At 62.6% G+C, this 15,524-nt stretch overlaps 1 protein-coding gene across 8 annotated transcripts in view; it reads right to left on the reverse strand.

The window, feature by feature from the left end:
- The window catches only part of ADCY7 (adenylate cyclase 7), a 55,494-nt gene that overhangs the window by 6,074 nt on the left and 33,896 nt on the right, over nucleotides 1-15,524 (reverse strand). For 7 of the 8 annotated variants that reach the window (XM_077898475.1, XM_077898477.1, XM_077898480.1 and 4 more), the window contains exons 7-20: nucleotides 14,897-15,008; nucleotides 11,385-11,512; nucleotides 11,038-11,196; nucleotides 10,684-10,816; nucleotides 7,337-7,528; nucleotides 7,163-7,197; nucleotides 6,634-6,717; nucleotides 6,047-6,119; nucleotides 4,531-4,628; nucleotides 3,579-3,663; nucleotides 3,133-3,258; nucleotides 2,171-2,278; nucleotides 1,071-1,264; nucleotides 93-186 (exon numbers count right to left, since the gene is read on the reverse strand). In XM_077898475.1, coding sequence (XP_077754601.1) covers nucleotides 93-186; nucleotides 1,071-1,264; nucleotides 2,171-2,278; nucleotides 3,133-3,258; nucleotides 3,579-3,663; nucleotides 4,531-4,628; nucleotides 6,047-6,119; nucleotides 6,634-6,717; nucleotides 7,163-7,197; nucleotides 7,337-7,528; nucleotides 10,684-10,816; nucleotides 11,038-11,196; nucleotides 11,385-11,512; nucleotides 14,897-15,008 — 1,621 coding nt within the window. The remainder of the gene's footprint in view (nucleotides 1-92; nucleotides 187-1,070; nucleotides 1,265-2,170; nucleotides 2,279-3,132; nucleotides 3,259-3,578; nucleotides 3,664-4,530; nucleotides 4,629-6,046; nucleotides 6,120-6,633; nucleotides 6,718-7,162; nucleotides 7,198-7,336; nucleotides 7,529-10,683; nucleotides 10,817-11,037; nucleotides 11,197-11,384; nucleotides 11,513-14,896; nucleotides 15,009-15,524) is intronic. The other variant, XM_077898482.1, reaches the window with a different exon arrangement.

Below are 15,524 nucleotides of genomic sequence, written 5' to 3' on the forward strand. Positions count from 1 at the left end.
TCCACTGCCTTTGGTGCAGCCCCAAATCTGCAGAAGCTCTGGCCCCACCCCAGTTCTCTCTCCAAGCCAAGCCAGGGCCTCCCGGGCTGTACCTGTCTGGAGAGCATGATGAGGGTGACGTAAAACAGAACCAGGTAGAAGTTGATCATCACCTTCAGATCCTTCCACAAACACAATGAGGAGCTGCTGGACATGTAGGGGAAAGGCAGGGGTCACTCCCAGCTCCCCCAGAGCCAGGAAGGCATGAACAGGACAGAGCGCTGCCCTCAGAGCTCACACCCTCACGGCACAGATACTAAAGCAACTCCAGCTTGCAAAGCAAAGACGTGTGACTGGGAGGTGGGGGTCTCACAGAAGCAGCAGCTCACCGGCACCCAGATGACACGGAATAGCCATGGCAAACTCTGTGGGAAAAGCACTCCAGGCAGGTGAGGGGGCACACACTCCTCCAAGTGAGCCAGGGACTTGGAGTTTGATAGGAGATTGCAGGTGCCAGTTGCCCCACGGAAGCAGATTTTGTTCTGGGTCCCCAGACTCCAGCCTTTTAGTTCAAGGGGAGCCAGGTCCCTCTCAGTCTACCTGGGGCCGAGAGCCCCCAGAGGCGCACACACACCATCCCTCCGAACACAGGTGTCAGCCGCCTGTCCAGGGACAGACCAGGGACAACTGTTCTTTCCAGAACTCTGTGGAGATCAGGGACACGACTCAAGGTGGGGGACTGGGCTAAAACTGAAGCCTCCCCAGTCCACACCCCCAGGATGGGGTAGGGACAGGATGTCCCAGGAAGCCTCCGTGGGACAGGGGGTGTCCTCTAGAGAACGTGCAAGTGAGTCACACTTTGGGCTCTGAGTGTACAGACCTGGGACCAACACTTCCTCTTCTGTAACATGGAAACCAGGCCACCTGCCGATCCAGCCCTCAAGGTGCCCGGCCCAGATGGGACCGTGAGTGCAAACGCACCACAGTTTGGAACAACAGCCAAACCGAAGCAAGGGTCTGCCACGACCACAGTGGAGACGGACAGTGGGACTGGGGTCCCGGCGGTGAGCAGGGGGTGCTTGGGGCCTCACCTGAGGGTTCCGTTGGTCTTGGTGAGGTTGGCCTGGCCGTAGTCCGAGCAGTCCGACTTCCAGCACGGGGAGATATTGAAGAGCACCAGGTAGGTCACCAGGCCCACTGTCAACATCGCGACCTTCAGCTCCAGGCTCATCCGCAGGAAGACCGAGCAAGCGACAAAGGCCAGGATGCAGCTACAGGTGTAATACTGGGGGGGCGGGGGGGCAGTCACCACAAGGCAGCTCTTTGACCCGGGGTCACCAGAGCCCCTTCTGGCTCAGGGGACCCACAAAGCGCCGGCGTGTCTGCAGCCCTGCTCCCTTGCCTTGCCGCCCTCCGTTCTTAGCAAAGAGCAGACAACAGAATCTAAAACTTCCTAGTATCATGTTGCTTTCGTTGTATTTTTATTTCTACTTATGGCAGGTGAACTCATTTAAAGGAGGAAAAAGACAGTAACTAAGATTGCAGGTGGTCTGTGGATGCGACAAACGTGAGGGCCACGGTATGCGTGTACCTGAGCGGCCTCCCCGCCTCACATCTGTCATCAGCGTGCCCTTCCCAAAGTGCATGTCTGCCCACGTTACTCTGCTGCTCAAGATCCTGCTGTGGTCCCCACGACCCCCAAAAGAGAGACCGAGCTCCATCCAGGCGTTCGTGTTCCCTCGCCCCGATCTAGATCAAACCCACCTCCAGCTCCACCTCCCAACTGTCCCTCGCCCCTCCCCTGACACAACCACCTGAAGCCCTCGCTGGCTCCCACTGCAGGCCTCGGTTCTTCCCACTGTCCCCTCTCCATCGCCGGTCCCATTACCTTTCTGCCCATCAGAAACCAGCTCAAAATTCACTACGGCCCCCACGCTGCCGTCCCTCAGAGCTCCCCAGACACGGCCTCTGCTGTCAGCCTCCTGAAGCCAGTCATGGCTCAACCACCTGTGAGGCCAACCCTTCAACCTCTCCAGGCCCCTCCACATCAACGGCCACAGGGTGAGTTGTCAAAAGACACCCCGGCACAGGGTGCTCCTGCCTGCGCGCCCTGGATGGAGCAGCACGGGGGCAGGGCCGAGTGGGGACACGCGGAGCCCAGAGATCTAGGCCAGAGCCCGGCTGCACTCACCGGGAGGAGGTCGCACGGCATCAGCTCCCTGCTGACGGCCCTCGGACTCGGACTCAGGCTCGTCTGGTTGCCCGCAGGCAGCCCCAGGGCTGGGAAAGGCATCAGGGGCTACAGAGGAGACAGGCGACCGTGAGGGGAGGTCCAGGGACCCGGGACTCCAAGACCGGCCGGGGCCGAGCGGGGCTGGTGGGAGGCAGGGGCCCGAGGCCTCCATGAGCATCACAGGCATCTCCTGCCAGGCCCAGCTCCAGGCACGGCCAGAGCCACGGTGCCCCGACTTCCCACCACAGGCATCAGCTTCATGTGGGGAGGGGTCTGGAGCAGAGAAGGGTGGAAAATGAAGACCCATGTGCACCATCACCAGAGCAGGAGGGGCTGATACGGGGCTGGGGCAGGCAGGGCAGGAGTGGGGATCGGCACTGTCAATGAGCCCCTTCTCCCCAGGTGACACTGAGTGTGGCGGTCACAGGGTGTCAGGGACACAGAGAGACCCTGGCTCTAGCCATCAGAACTGGGAGGGCCAGCAGGGACAAGCCTGTCCGCAGCAATGAGCATGTGAGCAAGGCCTGAGAAGCAGGGGTCCCCCCAGCCTGTGCTCGGGGCCACTCACCCTAGCAAGGAAATGGAGCCTCAGGGTAAGCCAGGCCTCCCCCAGGGTCCACGAAGAAGGTAGAGGATCCCAAGAACACAGGGGGTTCACGGCATCCCATCCCTGTGGGGCTGGCCACCTAAGCCCTCTGGGGGCACTAGGTCCTCGTGTGAAAACCGAAGGGGCCGGCTGCAGCCCCACAGGGCCTGGCCTGGCTCTGCACCAGCTGCAGCTCTCGGGCATTAGCTACGGGATTCGAGACCTGAAGGTGCCCAGGGCCAAGGATTGGCTCCTCCGCTCCCAGGAAGCACACACAGAAGGAACCTAGGAGGGCTCCTCGCCAGGGCCCACCGTCCCCACGCCCAGGACCCACCAGGTTGACGATGGCGATGCTGAGCAGGCTGCCAATAGTCAGGATGGCCAGAGACAATCGCAGCAGGGGCTGGGTCTCCACCCTCTTGGAGATGGCCTGCAACGTTCCCCGCGCCGGGCAGCACCTCTGTGGAGTCACAGGGTCAGGTGGCTGGTGCCGTACCCGGACAAGCACCCCTCAGTCCCAGGGTCCGGCAGATATGAGGGGGCCCGAGAAGGACAGTCCCCATGCGTGCCATGCCCCATGCCCAGGACACATGCGGTGTAGACAGAAGGGACGCCCCCACCCTTAGGGCCGGGGACAGCACAGCCACTTGGGGACCACCAGCAGCTGGGAAGGTGGAATTACTAGGAGAAGCCCTCTGCAAAGTGTCACCCAGGCAGGAGGGCATGGAGGGCCAGTGGGGCAGGGCCCGGCCGGGGCCCACTCAGGGGCCTCCCACTCACCAGGAACTTGTGGGCAAAGCAGAGGCCCAGCACCAGCCCCAGCACACAGGCCACCAGCCCGAAGGACACACCCAGAGTCACCATCCTGGAGAGCAGAAAACCCTGGTTCTGGGGGACGTCGGCCCAGGGCCAAGCCGCAGGCAGGCTCCCCAACCCCCAGCACCCAATTCTTGGGCTCCTGGCCACCTCCTGCCCCACACCCCCAAACTGCTATCTACACACAGCCATGGGATGGGATCTCTGAGAACCGTGCTCCAGTGGCCCCGCTCACGACAGGCGAGGTCTGGGCCAAGTGTCTAAGGAAGGGGCCACGCAGCCTTCGGACCCACAGCAGACACACCAGTACCACGCAGAAAGGTTTCCCACTTGGTCTTTATTAAGCGCATCCTAAACCTCAATCCTGATGAATCCTTTGGCCTCACCACCCTTCCCTTAGCCCCCAAGTAGCTGTCCTGACGCCTTCCCCGGGACCTCCCCGCTGCCCTTCTCCCACCCGCGGGGGCCCCGAGGCAGCCGCATGGATCTCGGGGCTCCTGAGATCCTGGCCGTGTACCCAGACAGGGCGTGAAGCCCTGCGAGCCTGTTTCCCAATCTAAGAGGGAGATGGCAGCGGCCACGGTCCTGGGAGTCTGCCCTTCTGGGACAGCAAACGTCTCAGGTGACAGGGGCACACTGACATCCCCCAGGGCCACATGGGTCTCAGGGGACTGGGCAGGTGAGGTGCGTGCGGGACAGAGAGGCCTGGAAACAAAAATAAGCCCCAGTGACCCCAGGTGTGGGGCCACAGCCCCTGATCCAGTTTCTGGGATTCCAGGTCTCAGTCACGGAATTCAAAGAACCGGCCCCTTCCTGCCGCTCGGGCAGTGCGCACAGGTGTTCTGGGGGCCCTGCCGGGCACTGCCCTCCTGGCCCGACCCCAGCACACCTGCCCATCCCACCCACCCCAGCCGACCTGGGCATGAGCAGGACGTGGACCAGCAGGATGCAGACGAAGATGAGGCTGGCGCAGGCGAAGTAGTGGCGGGCCCGGGGGATGGGCGCCAGGCGGTACTGGGGGCGACAGGGGCTGTCAGGGCTGGCAGAGGTGCCAGCTGCAGGGCCACTTGCTCTGACCCCCCCATGGCCCATCCCAGCTCAAGGTCATCAAACCTCACACCCCTGGGGCCCTGGGGGGCTTAGTCTGTTAAGCTCAGGTCATGATCCCAGGTCCTGGGATCGCGCCCCTCGTGGGGCTCCCTTATCAGCAGGGAGCCTGCTTCTCCCTCTCCCTCTGCCCCTCCCCCTATTTGTGCATGTGTACTCTCTCAATCTCTGAAACAAATAAGTAAATCTTTAAAAAAAAAAAAAAAAAACTAACATCCTCCTTGGGTTCCAGGTGATGATGGGACATCAACATGACTAAATGACCTTCATTCAGTTCCACTGTGCCTTGCTCCCTTCCCCTCCCCCACATCACCTAGGTCTCTGACTCTATTTCCCTGAGAAGCCCATGGTCCCAAGCCTGTGAATGGGAACCAAGTCTGAGCTCTGGAGCTGGTGGTGGGTCTGTCCGCCCCCCAAACTCAGGAGTGAGGCCGGGCCTGAGTCCCTAGCTAGTGGACAAGGGGACCCCATGCTGCCCGTGACTCTACCCCAGGCACAATCTCATGATCTAGGGCCACAAGGACTCCTGCTTCGAGTGGGCACACCCGGCTCAGGGAGTCCGGGAGCCTGCCCCAGGGTCACACAGCTGCAGGTTTCCCTCAGGCCCTGTGCTCGTCACCTAGGGAGCCCCCTCACCTAGGAAGCCTACACCACCTCGGGAAGCCCCAGCCAGGGAAAGACCCCATCCGCCCCCCCCAATCCTGGAAACGGAGGGGAGGGAGGTCCCAGTACCAGAGCCCTGTGGCCTGGGCCACCCTCTCAGGCCGCACCAGATGCCAAGGTGGCCCTGAGAATCTGTGAAATGGGCAGCAGTGGCCGCGTTGTTCAGCCGTGTGAGGTTCCAAGGACATAACATGCGTACTGTGTGGGCCTGGGACACTGCCAGAACCCGTAGGCCCTCAGTAAGTAAGTAAACAGTTGGTAGTGGTTCAAAATGTACGCAGCAGCCAGAAGAGAGAACCACTTGGCCCCTTTCAACAGCTGATACTAAGCTGGGTTTTTTCCTGGTTGTAAGGCTGATATTGCCCGGATAAGGTGTGCACTGGCCCTTATCCGCTGAGGTTCTAGCACATGAAGGGAGCCAAGGTCTCCCAAACCCAGCGGGAGAGTCACTAACGGGGCACGTGAGGTATAGGAGTGAGGCCAACGGAAGAGACCAAGCAGGGCTGGACGGGCCCCCACCCCACCCTGGGAGCCAGCTGGGGGATTCCCCATCACCCCCCCTGGACAGACGTGGGAGTGGTGGCTGCTCTGTGGCCTAAGTGCTGCCCCCAGGCCTTGGAGACCTTGTTCCTGGGCTGCTGGGGGGGGGGGGGGGGGCTCACCTCTCGCTCTAAGCCCTTCTCCACAAAGAAGAATCCAAACATGTAGAAGTCATCAGACTTGGAGCAGCAGGGCCTGCGGGGAGGCAGACACAGGCAGTGAGACATAGGGCCTGGCCAGACGGGGGAGGGGGTGGGGGGGAGGGCCGCCGCAGAAGGGGATGGGGGGGAAGAGGGAATGGAGAGGGGGAGGGGAGGGGGAAGGAGGAAGGAGGGGAAGGGGGGAGGAAGGGGGAGGGCCCACTTTCAGGAAGAAGGAGGAAGGGGAGGAGGGGATGAAGAAGGGGGAGAGGGAGGGGCAGGGCCCATCCCAGGAAGAGATGGGGGAAGGGAGGTGGGGAGGGGGCAGGGCCCACCCACAGAGGGAGGAGGACGGGAAGGAGGGGATGGGGGATGGGGGATCCGGAATGGGCCCCACCCTCCCAGGCAGGGAGGTGGGGGGAGAGGTCTGCTCAGGAGGCCACACGGGGGAGGCAAAGGAGCCACCACGGGGTGGAGCTGGGCCACCAGGCACTCAGGCACGAGGTGAGCCTGGCCGCGTGGGGAACCCCCATCTGAGGGGGATGGGGGCAGAGGCCCTGGGGTCGCACCTCGTGGAGCTAAGCCCCTCGATGGCTGACAGCATCTCCTCATCGTACGAGTCGTCCTCCGACCGTCCCTTGGGGGACGCGCTCCTGGATCAGAAACCCACAAGTGCATCAGCCCAGGACCACGTCCACTTGCCCAAGGGCCCAAGTGTACACGAGCCGGCTCACCTGCCTGGGTCCCCAGAGCCTCGTGCGGGGTGGCCGAGGAGCAGGAGGGCTCCGCCGAGGCCCAGGGAGAGCAAGCGGGGCCCAGCCGAGGGCGGACCTGAGGCCTCCTCCGCTCTACCCGCAGGGTTCCCGCCCACCACCCACCACCCCCGCTATGGGGTGCGGGCTGCGGGCTGCGTAGCCACAGGCGCGCCATCGGTGTGAAGTCCTGATTCCAGGCCACAGCAACCTGCATGGTCAGGGCGGCCCCCTCTGAGCTGCCCTCCTGGACAGAGGATGGTCAGGGCAGACCCTATGGGGGTGATCAGGACTTGGCCAGGAAAGCGGGCCATGGTCAACAGAGAGGAGGGGACAGTGCACGTACCTGTCAGGGGTCCGGTGGCGCCGCAGGGGAATAGTCTGGAAGGGAAGTGGGGGGCAGTTATGCTGTCTAACGTTATTACCGCTATATGATGTCGCCGTCTATCCCAGGACTGGGGGCTCTCGTCTCCCGCACCCTCAGACGTGCGGGGCCGGTGTCTGGACAGGATGGGCCTACCTTGGGCCTCCGACCCCTGGTGACCGGGGTCTCGCCGCTGCTCACGCTCTCACGGTGGTTGAGGTGCGCAAAGGGCCGCGCGGCCCCCCAGGACTCCAGGTAGCGGGTCATGCGCACTGACGCCCGCATCTTCAGGGCTGCATCCCCCTTGGGCTTGGGGAGGTGCTGGCTGGGCGGGGGCGGCTGCTGGCTCTGCAGGCAGACACAGACACGGCCCGGCCTGTCCTCTCCCTCTCGGCCCAGGAAGGGGCTCCCCACCCGCCCCCAGCCTGCTCCCCCTGAAACGCGATGATGCCCAGAGCGCTGCTGGCCAGGCTGGTGGAAAGACAGAAGGGCAGAGATGCCGCTGCGTCTGCAGTCCCTTGGGGACTGGCTGTGGCCAGTGCACGCCTTGGCTGGGCTGCCGGGGAGCTCTGGGCATAGGCCCTGTCCTTCCCAGGTGGCCGGGAGATCAGGGGTCACATACAACTGTGCATGGCCCCTCAGACCCTTCTCGGCCTCCCCAGGGAAAGATGGAGCAAAAGTCCTCAGCCCAGAGGCCCCACCGACCCCATGAGGCTCTGTGGACCCCTTGGGGCCTGAAAGCCCATTGGCCTCTCCCCCCGGAGACACCCCGGGGAGACAGCACCCAGGAAAGCCACAAGCAGCCTGCCCGGCCCACCCACATGTGGTCTGCACATGTCCTTCCCAAAGGGAGCAGCTGGAGGAAGAGGAGTGAGGCCAGGAACCCAGAGAGCCGGAGAGCCAGCCCCGCCCCCTGGGCAGTGTTCCAGGGGCTTCCACTCGTGTGGCCCCCACGCCGCGGCAGGGACCGTTACCTGCCATGTGCCTGCTGTGGTCGGGGAGAGGGTGGCTCAGCCAGCCTCTGCCTCCTGCAGGGCCCCCTGCGCCACCACCTCCCCCTAAGAACAGCAGCTGGGGACGGTCCCTACTGGGAGGACGGGCAGGAGAGAAGAGGGCGCCAAGGCCCCCGGAGACAAGCCTGACCCATCTCCAAGTCTCCCTACCCTCCGAGAGTTCTCGCCTTCCCGGAGTCCCTGTCCCCTGGGGTCCCTGCCAACGCCCACGAGGACCAGCACCTACGGCCACAAACACTCGCTAAGCCACAGGCGGCAGCTTTCCTGGAAGCTTCTGGCCTCGTTTCAGAATAGAAACATTTTTAAAGCCTGAAATGCGCCTGTCTGCCTGGCCGGCGGGGACAGCTGGAACCCAGGCTCTGTGACAGGCCCGGTCCCGAGACTGCGCGGTGCCCTGCAGAGAGCCACCTGCCCTGGAGCTGGGGGCGGGGGCACATGCTGGGCCACCCTTCCGCTGGTCGGTCACTCTGTCCATGCAGCACCCTGCGCTCAAGGTCAGGGTCGCTAGCACTTCTCAGCCACCGGGGCCCCCAGAGAAATAAATGTGCACTAAAGATCCATCGGCTCTGAGTAAAAAGGCACCTGTTCCAAAGTGGGCACCTGCGACCTCCAGACCTCCACCAGCTACAGGTGACCGCCCCTGCCCCCTGCCACCTCTGGAGGCTTATCCCCCAGGTGTCGTCACACCTACGGAGGCCAACATTGGGGAAGACCTGCCACGGCCACACCGGAGATCCGCCTGAGCACGCGTACAGTGGCCCCTCTGCACACACAGGGCGGGCCTCCAAAATACGTCGTCAGGCCAAGGAAGCAAGGCACCCTGGGCTTAGTGAGGGCGATGGGAGTCTCTCAACTACTCACAAGGACATCGACATCCCTGTGGGAGGGAAACCCCAGCCGGAAGGGACGTGCCGGCTACGGATAGGACGTGATGGAGACTGGCTACAACCCCCCCTTTGGGGTTTTTGAATTTTCAACTATGTGAACAAATGACATTCGACAAATACAGGGAAGGTGGGGTGGCTGGAAAAAATGAAGGATGCTCAGTTAAATCCTGCACAAAAGACACACATGCTAAAACGTGTTCATCAGGCGGCTCAGTGGTTGAGCGCCTGCCTTCGGCTCAGGTTGTGACCCCGGGGTCCTGGGATCGAGTCCCGCATCGGGCTCCCCGCAGGGAGCCTGCTTCTCCCTCTGCCTGTGTCTCTGCCTCTCTGTAGGTCTCTCATGAATAAATAAAATCTTTTTTAAAAATGCAATAAAATAAAATAAAAATGTCTTTGTCGTTGGTCTGCTACTGAAGCTTGCCTACGACTCCCAGAGCGGCCTTGCTGAGGGGCGGCCCCGTGGGCCAGGGCTGGGGGCCTGTCTGCCACCGCAGTGCAGGACCGGGGCTCCACTTCACCTGCGCACAAGCTCTCGGAGCACCTGCTCCACTGCCAGGCACTGCTCTAGACGTGGTGACCGCAGCCTGCAGAAGAGGTTCCCCCACCCCAGGCCCACCCTGGGGAGCCCACACTGACAATAAACAAGCAAAGAGAATAAAGGAAGGGGAGCATGTGCAGCCGAGCGAAGAGGGCTGGGGACAGAGACAGCAGCACTGACAAGGATCCTGCGGCACAAGAAGCCGGGCAGTGGAGGGACAGGGGCTGGAGTGATGGGCACTCAGGAGGAAGGAAGGTGGGGTGGGTGGGTCAGAGATGAGGGCAGGGCCCAGAGCCGTGGGGTGCGAGCCGGTACCCAGAAAGGGTTCCCCGGATGCCAGCTCAGCATCCATGGCCCAGGGCCCAGCTGGGGAGGGGAGGGCACCGGGCAGCTCTCATCCCTGGGGAACATCTGGGGGCCGGGGAGGCTTGCCGGCTGGCCCTCCGCTCCCCCGGAGACTGGCAGTCGGGCCAGCACGGAGGACGGCCAAGGCCAGAGCGAGAAGGAGCTGGAAAGAGCCCGTCGTGGCCGACATTCTTGAGCTAGCCCCAAGGATGATTCACCGAGGCCGCCAGACGAGCTGGCCTCCCGCGGCAGGAAAGAAGGGCCTGTGTGGGCGCGGGCAGGCCCGGGGCCCGGCGGCCCCCCAGCGGCTCAGCAGCGGCCTCCGCCACGGGGTCCTGAGCAAAGTGGGGCCCCCAAGCAGGTGGAGCAGGACCCACGACGCACCGAGGCTCCTGCCTCGCGGCCCCCTGGCCCTTCCCTGCTTTCCCGAGTCTTATCCAAAGCGTGCCTTTTCAAAATCCAGGGAATTAGTGACAAGCCCTGGAAAATCAACTAGCAGTGACTATTGTTTCTAGAATGTTTACGAGGTGCCCAGTCTGTGGTGAGTGCCTCACGCCGACCAGCCCTTCCTCCTCCCGAGGTCGGCACTGTCGTCACTCCTATTTCTCAGAAGTCGCGTGGAAGAGGAAAACTCTCCCCTTCTGTGGGGTCTTGCCCCAGGGCCTGGGCCCCCCAGGGTCCCCTCAGCCCACCCCGCCCACCGCCTCTGAGCCCTCGTACCCTGGGGTCGATGACTAGGTAGGTGCGAATGTTCATCTCCTTCAGGTAGGGGTCCCGCTGCTGCCCGTGCCCATCCTCCACCTCATACGCCTTGTCCAGGTGGTTCAGTGTCGCCTCGGTGATGTGCACCCGGCTGGGGGAGACCCGAGTCAGAGCAGCAGAGCCCAGAGAAGGCTGGCACCCGCCCGGGGGTTGCACAGCACGCAGGGCCGGGCAGCAGAGCCCAGACGCTCCCCCAACGCATCGAGGTCACTGCTCCCATCTCTGACCCCACTCAGACCTCCCTTCAGCTGGCCCTGACTTGGCCCATAGCCTCTGACCCCACCACCCCACCCCTGTCCCGCAGAGCCTCACCCTGGGACTCCAGCTGCCTCCATCCTGTTGGCCAGGGACACGTCGTGAGACCACACATCGTACTGCCACTTGCGCAGCCCGATGACACCACACAGCACGTTTCCTGAGTGTATGCCCACTCGCATGCTAATATCCACACCCGTGGCCTCTCGCACCTGCCTGGGCAGAGCAGTCTAGTCACCCCGTCCCAGCCAGGGCTGCCCAGTGACCCAGGCAAGCCATCCCCACCCAAGCCTCAGCTTCCTCATCTGCAAACTGGGTACAGTGTGTTCCCTACCATGCCTTGGGAAGCAGGAGGTCCGTCATGGGGACAGGCACAGCCCCCCGGGCCTGCGCATGGTACCTACTTGATGGCCTCACACATGTCCAGCCCCATCTTCACACAGTTCCGGGCGTGGGTGGGCAGGGATACGGGCAGACCCGACACGCAGTAGTAGCAGTCTCCCAGGATCTTGATCCGCATACACTCGTTGGCCTGCGGGGGCAAGGTGAGCAGGGGCCTGGTCGGCAGACAGCTGAGAACCAGGGTGCACACTGGCCAGCCCCCCTCCCCACACCCTTCAGAGAGAGCCAGACTCCTTCCAGCTCCTTCCAGAGGCTTCCTCCAGGGGAGCTGCTTCTGGGCCCACCCAAAGGTTTCTCCAGGAGGCACCCCTAAGCAAGCACCAGGGATGAAAGCGAGCGTTACTAAGGATGGTCACCATCCCTCTCTGAGGGAGACGCTGTCTTTGCCTCATTCCATCTTGCAGTGTGGAAGTGTGTACTGAGCACCTGGCCCTGCCCCAGACACCGGAACACAGCACTGAGCAAAACAGACAAAACTCCCTACAACATGCGGCTCACATGCCAGTGGCAGTTAGATGCTAAACTAGACTAATAAAATCCACAGACCCGTGGTAGTGATAAGTGCTAAGGAGGACAATCAGGGGTGTGGGGGGAGAGAGGCCTCCCAGAAAAGGTAACATTTGGGAAAGACCCAAAGGAACCGAAGGAACAAGCCACACCAGTATCTGAGGGAGCATATTCCAGGAAGATGAAAGACACAGCATGTGCAAAGGCCCTGTGGGCAGAAAGCTTCTTGAGATCCAGCAAAGCAGCCCATGCAGCTGGAGTGGAGGACATAGGGGACCTGAAGACAGATGGCAGGTGCCACAAGCCAAGGGGCCGGCAGGTGTCCAGGTAACTGGAGAGATGGCTGGCTGCCAGGGATGCAAAGCAGCAGGGTCTGGGGAGTGGGGAGAGAACAGAAAGATGGAAGGGAGGACAGAGGCTGGGGCTATATAGGGAAATGCCCCTGAGGGAAGGGGGCCCAGGCAGGCTTCTGGGGTTCCACCTGAGGTAGTACTGTGGCCACTCTCTGTCAGCCCTTGGCAAAGGTGGCCTTGGGGTGGGCATTTAGGGACCCTGAAGGAGGAGCTACAAGCTGGCTCAAGCCCCACCCCTCACGGAGGCCTTCCGTGGGGGGGCGGGGGGGAGCTAGGGCTGGGGCGCTGATTGGTGCCCAGCTCCCTCCTGCAGGGCCCCTAAGGGCCGGCGTCTCCTAGCCCGTGTCTCCAGATCCCCCGTCCAGCCCCTCCCCGCCCACCTGGACCACCGGGCAGGGCGCCTTCCCTCCCAGGAGGCCCTGCACCTGCCCAGCCCCCTGAGCAGCCCCTTCTCTAAACCGCCTGCCCGCTGCCTCCCGCGGGGCCCCGCCTGCCACATGCTGCGTTCTGAATAGCCTGGCAGACGATGAGAGGACACGGGCTTTTCTAGAAAGTAGGAAGAACCTTGGAGAGGGCCTGGATGCCCACAAACAGGCTCGGGGCTCCAGCCGCCCTGACCCCCACCCCGTCCAGGCAGGGACCTGGGGAGGCCGCGGTCCCCAGGCTCTCCCTCCACACAGCTGACAGGTCCACTCTGCCGCTTGGAAACCGGGGAAGCCGCGTGAGCGTGTTGGGGGCAGTAGTTCCCGGGCCCAGACGCAGTGAAGGTGCCTCCGGGAGAGTCGGCCCCGGGTCCGGAACCTGACTGCTCACAGGAGAGAAGTCTGGGACCGGCCCTGTCCATCCCCGCCCACGGACTAGACACCCGGCCCGGAGGCCTCTTTCTCCCCATCCTGCCTCCTGCCCCCGCCACAGATGGAGGGCGTCCAAGAGGACGGGGCAGGTCCCTGGGCTTTGGTGGCGGGGGAAGGGCCGTGGCTGACCGGAGGCCAGGCCTCTAGCTCACACATGGCCCAGCTACCAGGAACCCCCATCTGCCGGTTTAAAGGATGTCATGGAGGGAGGCTCCTAAGGGAGGGCTCCAGACGAGACGGGCCCTCTGAGTCACTCGGTCCACAGTACCTGAGGGACAGCGCTCCAGGGCACCCCCGGCCACAGCGTCCTCCTGCAGTTTGGTCACCCCGCGGTGGCCAGCCCCTAAGATGGAGGCCACTTCTGTTGAGACAGTCCCTCCTCAAACAGGGCAACCCCGACCACGAGAAAGTCTTCCTAGTGGGAGGCAAGCCTGAACTTGCTTCCCACCAGGGCCCAGACCACTGATTCTCCACACATGGAGAATTCTCTCCCCAAGAGGCGCTTCAACATTCCCCCAGGTGTGGGCACAGGTGTGGGCTTTCACTGACACTTTGTACATGATGCCAACGCGGCCAGCACAGACTGCCACGGCCTTAAATCTTAACACTCGGGTCTCTACTTAGTGGCCACCACTAAGCCTGTCTTCACCTGAAGCTGGGCCAGGTGCCCCCCAGGCCCCCTGGCGGCCTACAGCCCTCTTTAAAGCACACAGCATTCAGGGCAGGCCCAAGGCCCCACTGGAGTTCAAGGATACCACGTGGCAGGCCTCACGACCATTTGACAAGTTAATGAATGAGCGCACACACGCACACGTGTACACACACACAACCACCCCCTCCCGGGCCCCATGCTGCCCAAGAAGACAAACACGGAGATCCCAGCCCAGCCCTGCCCTCTCCAGACCGCACCCTGCTCAGCTGCACCTGGGAACCCCCTTCACCCAATGCCCTCCCCTGCTCGGCACCTGCCATGTTCCCCAGGGTCCTCGGGGCAACTTCTCCTGACCTCACCCCAAATCCTTGCATGTCTGCCCCTGGCACCTCGTCCCCCTCACACTCTACCCAGTCACAGTGAGTCACGTTCATTCCTAGGGCCCCCAGCGGTTTCTTTCTACTCCAGCCCTTTGCACATGCTGTACGCTCTGCCCAGAACTCATTTCCTCTTCAGCATCTTTTTAGGTTTCTCAAACTTTACTTTTCTTTTAAAGATTTCATTTATCTATTTATTTGACAGAGAGAGAGAGAGAGAGAGAACACAAGCAGGTGGAGCAGCCGGCAGAGGGAGAGGGAGAAGCAGGCTGCCTGCTGAGCAGGGAGCCCGGATCTGGGGCTCGATCCCAGGACCCCGGGATCATGACCTGAGCCGAAGGCAGATGCTTCCCCGACTGAGCCCCCGGCACCCAGGTTTCTCAAACTTTAACGCGTGTGCGGTTCACCAGAGATCTTGTCAGAAGGTGGGCCGCGGGCGAGGCCTGCACTGCGCGGTCCTCCCCAGCTCCCCCAGCTTCTGCTGCTCTTGTGCAGGGAGATGGTGGCATCTCTCCTCCAGGCAGCCTTCCTGAGCCCCTGTGCAAGCCCCTGCATGTGTTGGCAGTCTCCCCACCAGCCCCACTCTCTGGGGACAGGGTTCTGGCTGCCGTGGCCACCACTCAACCTCACTTCCACGGTGGAGCGCCTGGAAGCATTTGTTGACTGGGTGCTGAAGTCCAGCCAGGGCCTCTGCACACTCACCCCAGCACAGCACTGGGCACACGTCATCCCCAGGGGGCAAGGGCACAGCACAAAGGCCTGTGGGCTCACCTTGGCGATCTGGTCAAACTTGCCGAAGAGCTCGTTCAGCACCACCACCAACTCTTTGGGGGAGCAGTCGCTGGCCAGCCGCGTGAAGCCCACGATGTCAGCATAGAGGATGCTGGGGGCCGGGTGGGGGCAGGGGGTCAGAGCCACATCCCTGGAAGCCCCTGAGCACCCACCAGCCTTGGCCTCAATCACCCCGGCCACTCCTCAGCCTCCGGAGGGATGGGAAAGAAGCTCCGGGCCATACGGATGAATTAACGTTCCAGAGGCTTGGCATTAAGTAAAAGGCAGCAAGCCTCAGAGCTGCAGGGCCCTTGGGAACTGCCGCCCTCAGGCCCCCACCGCTGCAGACCGCAGGCTGGGGCGCCTTGGAATGTCCTCCTCACACCTGGGCCTTCACCCTTGCCCAGACTTCACAACTAAACCCCATGCTGAGACGTGACTCCATGCTCCCCTGAGCTGAGCTCCCGCCCAATGCTTTACCCACACACACTACCCCAGTAGAGCTCCCATCCCACAGATGAGCAAACCGATGCTCGGGGCTGAAGCCTTCTGGGAAGCCAGAGCTGTAGTGGGCACCGGACCGCCCAGCTCGAGAGTCCGTGAGTTCCAGACAAGCTCATGGCACCCA

Source organism: Canis aureus, chromosome 5 (genome assembly GCF_053574225.1).
Source record: "Canis aureus isolate CA01 chromosome 5, VMU_Caureus_v.1.0, whole genome shotgun sequence".
NCBI lineage: Eukaryota > Metazoa > Chordata > Mammalia > Carnivora > Canidae > Canis > Canis aureus.